We start from the raw sequence: 12,409 nt of genomic DNA on the forward strand, positions 1-12,409 counted from the left end.
TAATATGAACTTACAATAAAAAAATATATTTTAAAGCATGTATTAATCTTAGTTGAAGTTAATTTTAACATTTACTAATACTTTGATCAAATTAAAAGTCGTACCTGTTAATATTATTTAATGGACCTGAGCTGACATGAACAACATAATAAATAAATGTACTTTTGTTAATTACAGTAACGAATATTAATAAATACTGTAGCGAATGTATTGCTCATTGTTAGTTCATGTTGGTTAATGCATGAAGGTGTTAGTGAGTCCAGCAGGGGGCGCTGCTCATCCCGCGCTCTCACTGGGTCCTAACGCCCCAGTATGATGTTCAACTGTACTGTAAAAAAGGCACATCTGTGGTTAATATAAGTTACTATAAGTCTTTCTAGTGTAACCCTAGTGTAAAAGAAGAGAACAGGAAAAAAAGATTCTACACCTGACTTCCAGCCTCAGCCTTAGATGAAACCATCTGAAGATAAAAGAAGACATGAATTCTCTCAAGATCTGATTAAACAACTCCAAAAACAGCATTACCATCTTCACTCATTACAAGCCAGACTGACTTTATTTCTGTCAGACGTCTACAGAAGCTCTTGTTGAGAATTAAAACAGGTTTAGATGATGTTGTATTGAGATGTTTTGTTTGAAGTCACACTTACTGTGATTAGTGTTTGTCTTAGTTGGGCTCTTGACCTTTGATTTTTCTTTATTATTATAATTTTTTATTTTTTTTTACTATTGCAATAGTGTTTTACTAAAGGCATTTGTTTGTTGTTGCAGACAGAAAATGAAGAACAGATCAGCTGAATTGAACATTGACATGAATGAGTGCCATTAAAAGGTTTAATCACTAATCTTTTTTTTGTTAATGTATTTGTACCTTTAAGGTGAACAGAAATGATCTCTCAATGCTACAATATTTTTTGTGCAAGACTTTTAAACGGCATTGAGACACATTTAGACAATCAACTCTCATCATACAAAACCTCAACAATGGTGACAATCAACAAAGTATTCAGATAAACAGATCAACACTGAACATCACAAAACAAGCCACTAAAGTCACGACAAACAGCAAATAGTTAGAATTCAGGAAAATAATTAGGACAGTTCGGCTGCATTATTTATTAACAAAAATCTTCATGCCGCAATGCATGCTGGGTGGCAGCATAGTACACAACTCCCAGCATGCATTGCAGCATGAAGATATTTGTTGATTGTTGATGTCTGAATGAGACGGTGGTTAAAAACTTTTTCGTGCGCATGTTTTTAAAATCTTTCATTATACCTGATTGCTGATCTCCAAGTGCCGAATATGCAGAAACCTCAAAGCGGTTCACTATGAAGGAGGAAAGACGTGACAATGGCAGAAAGTAATATTTTATATTATATGTAATGGCATCTTTTGTTTAGTATACTGAAGATCAGTATCACAGATACCAATACTAATACTGATGCCTCTATTTAATGGATTTGTTTTTAAATGTCCTTAATAAAATGAGTAATTATAGCCATTCAACATAGCAAAAAAAAAAGAAAAAAAAAGATGAATTATACTAAATACTTAAATTTAAGTGAACTTAAAACAGTGTTAACATAAACCCATTATAATAGGGTAAATGTCACATTTAGCGATGCCTTGAATGCTAGTTCATTTTCCCCACTTTAATTTTTTTTTTCACATTATTTTTCATGAGAATTAATAAAATTACTAGTTAACCGATTTGGGATCGATCATAAGTCGCAAATATGCATACTTTTTCTGCACTTGCACCTGTGTGTCTTAGTCATCACTGACAGACTCAGAACAAGGCATGCGGCATGAAGCTTTTTGTTGATCGGCACCATTGTTGAGTCGTATTCTGATTTTTTATGTCGGTTTCTGAATGATACAGTAGGACAAAACTTTTTTGTGTGTTTTTAAAATCATGCTGCATCCCTGGATTGATAATACGTAAGTTAAATGTATTAATGACTCCACTTCATAATGATATTACCATCAATAGTTAGCCAACATCACCTGGAATAATTTATAGTTATAAATGTTTGCTCAGAATATTATTGTGACAATGACAAATAAATATCCAGTGTATTAAGTTTAACTCCAAAAGAATGAAATCATTCTGAAATAATGAAGGCACAAGTTTAGCTATAGTTGACTTAATATAGTTTACTTTTCATCTACCTTTGGTGTTTGTTTTGTCCTGTACCTGTGAATTAAGAAATCAAAATAGACAACTTTAAGAACACCAATTTCTTTCATTTAAAAAGACAATACAAAATCCAGACATTTTTACATGAGCATAAACAAATTTCAAGTGCAAATACCATTTCCCATTCCATGAATCATTGTGGCAAAGTCATTTCTTTTTCTCAAAAAAAAAAAAAAAAGGGGGAAGAAAAGACAATAGAAAAACACAGAAAAAAACAAAAAAACATTGAACATTAAACAGCAACATGGATTGATCATTTATCGATGTTTGAAATGGGTTTGGTAGAGCAAAGACAAGGGGAAATTATATATAAAAAAAATAAAGCAGTCACAGACCGCCAATGACACTGACTAGTTAGAGTAGCAAATACTCTGCTTTTCTTTTAGTGAACATTCAACAAAACTAACTACTTTGCCACAAACTTTTCATCCAGGCAATCATGGCTATTTCACATGTGACCCATCCTTTAAATTTCACGGAGACATCCAACCTGCAGTGCTGCAACATGTTTAGTAGTATGAACTGGTTTCTGCAAGTGGGGCAATATTGACAGTTCACTTCTTCTTGGGTTAACCCAAGGTGTTGTTTTTTTTTCTTTCTATTCTATCATATTTATACATTTAAACAATTATATTAGTGACCATTGTAATAGATGACAAAATGTACATAATACCTAAAACGTCAATAAATGCTTCATCAAATAACCCACACACATTCAGTTCGTTTCAATTCTGGATTTTAGGATCTAGTCTTGAGGGTTAGACTTTCCTGCACTTGAAAATAATGGCCTGGGACATTCTTGTGTGTTTGAATACAGATTAACTTTAAAAAGAGGTTGGGTTACAAATAGACACGTTTGACCACGTGTGGAGCCAGCTTTTCAGTCAACACCACAACTTTGTCTTTTTTATTTTTCCCAGCACAGAAATAGTCCCAAAACATCCTACGCAAGCATGTAAATGTGCAAGTACTGTATGTGTCGCATTAGATCTATCTTCTTTTACGGTAAGTTTCTTGTTTAGCGAGTTAAAGTCGACATGTATAGCTAGCTTCCTGGTTTAGAGCAAACAAATGAATGTAACTATCGTGTCCTTGAGTCCCGAGGCTTGTTACCATCGCAGGAATGCGTGTTTATGTACATTGGACGAGCGTTTGCGTACTTGCGTAGAGCGCTTCTGGCCTTGATGCTCGATGTCTGAACACACCCTCTTCTGTGTCCGCGATTGAAAGGGAGGCTAGTACAGCGGAAAGTTTCTACGTACAAGTTTGGGAGAACAACTTGTGTTTGGACTTATCTCTCAGACTCCAATTAGTCTACGTTTATTTCATATTTACAATATACAAAAAAAAAAAAGAAAAAAGAAAAAGAGACAACAGTAAACTACCATTTTGACCAGTCCTTTTCTGGTTACATATAAAAACTGGGTATGGTTTGACCTTCTCGAAGTTTGGTTCTTTTTCGCATGTGAAGGGCTCTACCTATGAACACATTCATGAGGAATACCAATTCATAATTAATACAGGAAACACTCATAAATGTCGACATCCACAGGCTTATCCTGACACTATTTGCACTTCAGGCACTTGCAAGCAAATCTAACCGCGGTCCGATGAAACCCAACACTTCGTAACCTGAACGCTGCTTCTCTTTGGGTCCTTCTATAATGTGCAAAACAAACTCAAAACACTGTCATTTCATCTTGCTCGTGACTGAGAAGTCCATCCGCGTCAACCCCGTGCTTTACGTTTATCAGTGATTCATGTCTGCACTATGAAATCATTTCTTCCAACCTGTGAAAGAGTTCGGCCCCTCGACTGCTCTTCTCTGTAGGACATTTCTTGAATTGCGATAGGCAAAACCGAAGGCTTAAAGTGACGTTTCTGAAGAAGCAGCAATTGCATGTCCTGCAAAAAACTCACAGAAATGAGTGTTAACAGTCCACCGTTCTTAAAATCCCAACCGACCTTCTCATCACCCGAGCCTTTCCAATAACGCACGATTTGTTAAATTAACTTGAATATTAGGAAATAGACGAATATGCAGTTGACAATAATACAATCTGAACTGGCAGACCTTAACGAAACATTACTGTTTTAACAGCATGACCTTTAGAGATTACATGTATGCTCTAGGAGCTCAAATATAATGTTTTAACATTGTGAAATGCTTGATATGAATTAGATCTTACCAAGAGCACACTAAAAGTACAGATATACAAAAGATTGTACATTTATTCTGAGAACTAGCAGAGTTTACGACGGCTGGAACTTGGGGAAAGCCTATTTTTTTTTAAAGCACGATCACAGCTAGCTCCAGTTCGACAAGTAGATTTTCTTTTCTTTGACATGCGCCAACTTTCTTTAGTCTGTACAACACGCTCTTTAACTCAAATCATGTCTATGAAAACCAGGCGTGTGTTTAAACTCGCACGTCGCTCTTAACGGGAGGAGTGGGAGCACCCAAACCATCGTCTTCCTCTACGGGACGCCTCAGGACTGAGCGTGCAAACGTTCATACGACCGGACAAAAACATCATCGACACAGCACAGAATGGTGACGAAGAGAAAGGAAACACGTTCATTGTCTCGATACGACAACGTTACATGTAGACTACACAGAAGCTTTTTTCCCCTCGGAGGTGACGGACAAGAAAAAGAAAAGAAAAAGGGTAAAGTGAAGTGAAACATCTGAAATCTGCATAGTGTGGTTGTGTGTGTGCTGTTGAATATGTGTGTGCGTGTGTATTTCCTTTAAATGTGTGTAGGATCCCGTTGACTCGAGGCCAGGTGACTGGAGGTGTGTGGATGTGGACGGAGCTCTTGGATTATTTGTACGGGCGCAGGAAAGCGGAGACTTTGCTGTGGATGAGACGTATGAATGAACGCGGGAGCATCTCCGTGGAGTCCCGGGTGGAGTACTTGTAGTAATTGTTTGGGTGAGCCAGCACGTCGAACAGAGTTTTAATCAGTTTTTTATCCTGGTGGGAACAGAAAGGAGAAAAATCGAATGAGACTGGCATGAAATGGACATCATTTAAAAAAATCGAAATGCTTTCATCATGTACACATTTTCATTGTGTATAGAAATAAGCAGTTTCAACAATCTTAACATTCTTTGAACACAATTTTGCACATTGAGTCCGATTCTCGTCCGAAATTTCACGTTGTGTCGATCACGTACACACTGCTTCTGAAACTTTTGTCCATCATAAAAAAATTCGGATCGTGTTCGATTATCTGCGTTTTCCGCATCCGTAGCAAGTGTTTTGACAATTCAGAGCCACTGATTGACGAATACGAAAAAACGTATACGAAAATTTCGTTTTTTCGTATTCGTCATCCTAAAAATTCGCCAAGCACAGAAACCTTGCACACTGAGTTAATTAATACATTACAAAAAAATTTGCAAAGCAATACAAAATGGAGTCTTCAAGCAGTGAGGATGATTTTGTTGTCCTCTCTCTTCTTAAAAAGAGAAAAAGAATGAGGAAATATTGGGTCCATCCAACAATCCTGAGATTGAGTATAGAGGAAGGAGAGTTCGCTGCGGGATTATCCCGAGCGATTCAAAGTTTACTTCAGGATGTCAGTGGCTCAGTTTGGTGCGATACTGGAGCCACAGTAAAAGAAAACCACCAATTTACGTGAACCAATTGATCCTGAACAGTTCTGGATTTGGGCGTTCGCTTGTACGGTGGCTCTGAATTGTCAAAACACCTCTCAAAAATAAAAAAAATGCAGAAAGTTGAACCCGATCCAAATTTTTTTATGACGGACGGAAGTTTCAGAGGCAGTGTGTAAAGTAGATGTGATTGACACAACGTGAGGTCGTATTTATTTTTTAACGTGCGAAAATTTTGGATGAGAATTTCGGACTCAGTGTGCAAGGACCTTTAGTCTTCCGGTGCGAAATGCACTTTTATTTTGCATATTTAGTCAACCTTGTCCTGTTTTTGTTTAGTCAAGTTTTAGTCGACTAAATGTCTGAGCAATTTAGTCTAGTTTAAGTCAATGAAAACTTAGTCACATCTGCATAATGGTTAAATTGATAATCATGATTATTTTGCTTAAAATTATGACCACAATAATTGTTGTCAATTGAGAAATGTATTTTTACATTTCATCAGAATTAATGCTCTTTCACCTATAAAAAAAAGTGCACCTATAGCACAAAATCAAGTCAATTTCAACTTTAGGCATTTATTTTACCTCATCTAGGTTTTCTGATTTATTATAAGCTATTTGTCACATAAATGAATTCTCTACATTATGAAAACAACATTATAAAACAAGAAACTTCTCTCAAAAATGAAAACAGTGAAATTCCTAATAGTAATTCCAATAATTGCAAATTACAATATAGTGAGATTCATGTTTAGATTTATTACAGTTCATCACTGAGAAGATCTGATCTCAGATTTAATCACAGCAAACACCGAAAGCGGCTCGTGAAGCAACACAGAAAATGTATCCTTTTAGGAGAAAAGCTCTGATTGGAGGATTTACACTCTTGAAATCTGACAACTGCAAGCATGAAAGCTCATAAAGGCTTTGGTCTGTAATATTTTCTCGACAAAGAGTTTTTGGTAAAGTGCTATTGCATGTTGATATAGTCACAGTTATCGTTTAATGACGTTGGCGTCGTCTCGTCATCGTCTCAGTCATGGAAAAAAGGTTGTCATAGAATTCGTAGACAAAATTAACACTACTCGCAGAAACCCTTAACGCTACTTAAGGGTTTTGAATAAAGAGTAAACACACGTTCATTACTGTTACTGCCAAATCAGACTTCACTAGTCACAAAACTAACCTTGAGTATTTCTTGATGGTTTTCAGAGGCATAAAGTCTTCCATCTCTTACGATGTCTTCAACCAGCTGCTCGTAGTCTTCTAAAGAAAAATAAAATCATGCGCATTTTAGTGACAATGCACGTAATGAATGGACAGAAATCCACCTAAAATCCACCGTACCATCATAAGTGACGTATGGGATCTGGAACCCGCGAGCGCTGTTGACATCGTTGGATTTGAAGTTGATCCAGAGGCGGCGAGATCGGGCCGTGAACGCGATCGGCCTCTCGTATGTCTGACATGTCTCATAGGTGGTGATGGAGGTTGCTGACCCTGAGAAGAACATTTTTTTTGTGTTTAAATCAAAGCTCAAGAAACCATCACCACTAACATGGAGAAATTAGTCCCGATAAGTCAATATTTCAAATGTCTTTTACACAAAGATTATAGCATGAAGACTTCATGCATGATAACACTGTTTCATTACTTTCAGTACAACATACTTAAAGAGTAAAATACTATTTGACACTTGATATAGAGTGCAACGGTTGAGTTCAGTGAGTAAAAACTCTTGATTTTTAACGATAACATATAAACTTTTAAAGACAGGCCGACTCAGAGCTCCAAGGTTGTTAATTGATGATATATGCTCTTATTGAAGCCATCAGTTTGCATTATTTTAACTTGTTTATTTTAACAGTTAAATTCCTGGTGAAAAACTACATTACCCATGATGCTGTTAAGAAAATTCCACCAATCAGAAATTTGTGGCAAGCAAATCTCACCAAAAGTTTTTAGCTCCATTCACTCCCATGAAGCACCACGAATGACATAATCAAGTCAGTCTTGATACGCTCTCCAAATTTGTAAATGTTTGTATCATTCGCAATGCTTCATGGGATTGTAGTTCTTTCCTTCATTAAAGCTGTTAGGTTCACAGTCTTGTACTTTTATCTTTTTGCCCAGCTTTCAAATACTTTTTTGCTTCAAATAAAAGTTAGTAATGTTGATTCGTTGGTTTTTGGTTGGTTTGGATCTTAGCTTATAATGCTTTTACAAACACTTTTAAAATCTCTATGGGAAAAATGAATGGAAAAAATACTTCCCTAACCAACGCCACAGAAAAAGTGGGCCGCCACTAATGCACCCTTATAAAGGCTAAACCTGGAAAAGCACAAAAACGTACAGTTCTTCCTCATGACTAGGACGTCTCCGCACTCATCCTCAGATGGAAGGAAGATCTCTGGGACCACGATCAAAATCTTGCGTTTGTGTGGAGGGTTGATGGTCCAGACACACTCTACATTGGCTGGGTAGTTTCCTGGATAGTTGGGGGACTCTATGTATCCGATGAACTCGCCTATTTCACCCCCACATTCCCGATCTGAACATACCAACAAATAAACAAAAATATCACGTTATGGTAAATTTCTCATTAAGAACATTTACATGACTTTAATAGACCTGGTAACTTTTTATTAGAAATGCACCGATATGAACATTTTGGCTGATACCGATACCGATAATTCTTTGTATTTGAAAGCCGATAACCGATATATTGGCTGATAAATCTAAATCCAAATTATTATATCATTTTTGAGAGCCTGATTACAAAACTTAAAGTCTCACCATTAAAATCCATGTCCCAAGCACACAATTATGATGTTCTTATATTTTTTTCTACCTATATGACAGACTTGTGTGCTGCACATGTTGCACTTTACTGTATTTTCCTTTTTTGAAATGATTCCAATCATATTTCAAGCAATTCAAAACCATCATGGCGAACCTGTCGCATCTGAAGTGTCTCAGCTGAAGGAAATAATCCATTATTTATCGGCTTCATTATATCAACCCAATTTTCTTATCGGGCTGATAACGATAACATTAAAAATGAACATATATCGGTGGCTGATATATCATGCATCCCTAATTTGTATTCCTTAAATGCTTGGAATGTTTTATATTCCCTGATATTTCAATGTTTATTTCAAGAGCATGATGAGTTTAAAACATTTCTTCTGTGACTTGGTGAAGATGAATTTCAACAGAACCATATGATAGACACTGACCCTGTAGGGAAATCTTCACATCACATAAACACAACAAAGCATCAGTCCAAGTGCCCAAATAGATGCGTGTCCTTTAAAGCACTTTGACAAACTAAGGATTCATATATTAACTGGCAAATTTGTAAACCGATAGTAAGAATTTTGACCAATATATATAATTATAGTAATTTAAAAGGACTATATAAAATTCAGAAACCCTTGTTATTAGTGACACTTAGTGGCTGTTAAGTGAACTAAAAAATGTAACTAAGAACTTAATTTTTTTTTACCGCTGTACAATTGAGAGTATATTGACAGGTAATATTACAGTGTGGTTTGGCAGAGCTACTTCAAGTGAATTGAATCTTCTGACAAAGGTGGTTAAAACTGCATAAAAAATTATTGGGGTTCCACTGGAATCGCTCCAGGATATTTATTGGAAACGGAGCACTGGGAAGGCATTGGGTATTATACAGGATGTTAGTCAATCCGGCACATAGTCTCTTCTCCCAACTCCCATCAGGGAGACGGTTGCAGAGCATCCCAACGCGTACATCACGTTTTAGGGACAGTTTTTACCCACAGGTTGAGAGGCTACTGAACGATAGTGCAAGAGGAAGGAGGGTTGAGGTTTGAGCTGATGTTTTAAATTTAATAACATTTTTATATTACCTTATTTATTGATTGGTGCTGAGAGAGTGCTAAGGCACATTGTATTTCATTGCTGTGGTACTCTGTACGAATATGCATATGACAATAAACTTGAACTGAACTGAACTGAACTGCAGCCAGCAAATCTCTGTTTTAAAATTTCGTTACAAGCTGTTCACACATTGACAATACAAAAAGCGATTAACACATGAAAATTCGTACCTATAGCCCCTTTAACAAGTATATATATGGCCGCAGATAAATTCAGTTGACACTTCAACTTTTAGTGATGCATATACACAGTTCAGTAAACCATATTCTATAACCGAATTTACTCAATTCTATAACCAAATTAACTAATGCTGCAGTTATGCCTGTAAAAATATGCCTGATTGGGGTACCAATGACAAAACACATAATTTCACTCAAAATGCCATTTGTTGGTTTTACTTCGAGAGTTTCAGTCAACTTGTATAGTGATAAGGGACTCATAAGACGTCCACACTTGTGCTTTAGGATGAACGGACTCACTCTTGCATTGAGAGACGCTGATGGCCCCGTCAAAGTCTGTGGTGGTGTTTCCAGGGCAGGAGATGCAGTAATTCTGCCTGAACTCAGCCTGATAGGTTCCATGAGGACAGCGGATGCAGCGATGAACTGAGGTGTTATAATAATGACCTGGAGAACACAACACTACACACACACACACACACAACACAGATGTCACATGGGCTGATTTAGCATGAAGCTTCCCCTCACACACACATGGACTACGAGTCTTATTTTAATAAATGTAAGACTTCCTTTGTCCAGTTTTTCTGGTCTAATCAATATCTGAACTCTATTACACTTGAGGAAAACACTTCTGCATGTTTTATATGCTTTTTTGAGTCAATCATTCATTGCTCGTATGTATGAAACGTAAAACCTAAAAAAAAATTCTCTTACAAATCTAGACACAAACATACCCCAAATTAATTTTGTGTTAACCAGGGTTATTATAGTTAATAACAACAACAACAACAACAAAAACTAGTAAACAACAATATAATAAAATACAAAAAAAAATTCATTTGCCAAGGCAGCATTTCTCATTTTCAATTTAGCTTGATCCAAAACTGAAAAATAAATAAATAACTATATACACATATATAAAAAAAGAAAAGAAAAGAAAACTCATAAATGTATAACAAAAAATTTGACTCAAATATTAAAGCTAGGGTAGGCAACTTCGGAGGCTAGCAATAGCAAGCTAGCGAGACTTCTACAGAAGATAAATGTATTTTTTTAAATCGTTAGATGACTTCTATTATTGACTGCTATCAGAATGTGAAGAGTACGGTGGCCCAGTAGTGCACAACACAATGAAACAAAAATAAGTTAACAACACTGTAGGATAGTGACCATTAGGGGGCGCAAGATCGAAAGGAAAGGGGATGAGTATGTTGTGTTCACCAGCAAAGGTGTGCATCTGATGTGATATGCACTACAAGCACAACAGAATCAAGCTCGGACTCAAGGACATTTCATTGTATTGTGTAACAAAAAGTGTTTATAAAAAAACATTGCCTACCTCTTTAACTAAAAACTGTGCACCGTGTTTTGCTCCAAACATCATGAATATATTACAGTAGTTTTTATGCACACTGTTTAGCTTGATGTGAATGTGTCAAAATGCCTGACCTTTGACCTCACAGTCATTGAAGGAGCTGGCGCCCTCTCTTTTGGTACCGAGCCCGCCTCCACAGGGGAAACAGAGCGTTCGTCCTGGGTCGGGCTGGTACGTTCCCAGGGGACACGACTGACAGGGCTTGAACCCATCGCTGGAGAAATACCCTGGTGGACATTGACCTATAAAAAGACAAAAATTACTTCTTTACTTTATTGTATAATCATACAATTACAGATACCATTGATTGATGTCATTCTCAATATACACACAAATATCACCATTAAAATATATTCTGTATCTATTTTTAAGAAAAAGGTGCTAGCGTCAAGTCAAGTCACCTTTATTTATATAGCGCTTTTTACAATAAAGATTGTTTCAAAGCAGCTTCACAGTGATAACAGGAAAATAATGCAACAAAGTTTGTTTCTAGAAGAAAAGAGCATCATAGTCCAGCTTAAGCAAGTTCAGTGATGGTTCATTTTTGTTGTAAAAAAGAGAAAGCGAAACAGAACAAAGTTAAATTGCTTCAAGGTTTTACAATAGTGGATTCATCATACGATATGATGTCACATACTTTTAGTTTAACACATTTACATCCATTATCAAGTATACGGCACATGGATTAAGGCTGGTCACCTGCACATGACGTGATGTTGCGGGCCCCTGGTGGACCATGGCGGTCTCCTCCAGGGCAAAGGTCACAGGCCAGCTGACCTTCACGCTCCTGAAAGGTTCCAGGTGGGCAGTGGACGCAGCGCTCCTGCTCTCCATGGTAGTATGACCCCGGCAAACATCTGACTGAGAGAGAGCAGCCAGCAGGGGGCAGCAGTGAGGACGCTGAAATTGACTTTGAAATTGAACTCTGAAGACCCTGTAGTTTCAGATTCACGTATTGTACGTTTAATTTCTATTGCTTTAAATGTTTTATGAATTACTTTTTTGTAGATTGTCTCTGTTTACTGGATCTTGTTTGAAAATGTACTTTATTGCCTTGCTCTACCTCGAGTTTCTTATCCTGTCTTTTTTTTTGTTTTTGTGAT

General features: G+C 36.7%; 1 protein-coding gene across 6 annotated transcripts in view; it reads right to left on the minus strand.

The window, feature by feature from the left end:
- Nucleotides 1–2,230: 2,230 nt before the first annotated feature.
- scube3 (signal peptide, CUB domain, EGF-like 3) overlaps nucleotides 2,231–12,409 on the minus strand; it is a 115,789-nt gene continuing 105,610 nt past the window's right edge. For all 6 annotated transcript variants that reach the window (XM_082145543.1, XM_082145545.1, XM_082145542.1 and 3 more), the window contains 7 exons: nucleotides 12,006–12,167; nucleotides 11,381–11,548; nucleotides 10,229–10,390; nucleotides 8,182–8,379; nucleotides 7,176–7,328; nucleotides 7,015–7,094; nucleotides 2,231–5,182 (listed from right to left, as the gene is read on the minus strand). In XM_082145543.1, coding sequence (XP_082001669.1) covers nucleotides 5,030–5,182; nucleotides 7,015–7,094; nucleotides 7,176–7,328; nucleotides 8,182–8,379; nucleotides 10,229–10,390; nucleotides 11,381–11,548; nucleotides 12,006–12,167 — 1,076 coding nt within the window. In that variant the 3' untranslated portion in view covers nucleotides 2,231–5,029. The remainder of the gene's footprint in view (nucleotides 5,183–7,014; nucleotides 7,095–7,175; nucleotides 7,329–8,181; nucleotides 8,380–10,228; nucleotides 10,391–11,380; nucleotides 11,549–12,005; nucleotides 12,168–12,409) is intronic.

The sequence above is a fragment of the Leuciscus leuciscus genome, assembly GCF_965113295.1.
Source record: "Leuciscus leuciscus genome assembly, chromosome: 18".
Taxonomy (NCBI): Eukaryota; Metazoa; Chordata; class Actinopteri; order Cypriniformes; family Leuciscidae; genus Leuciscus; species Leuciscus leuciscus.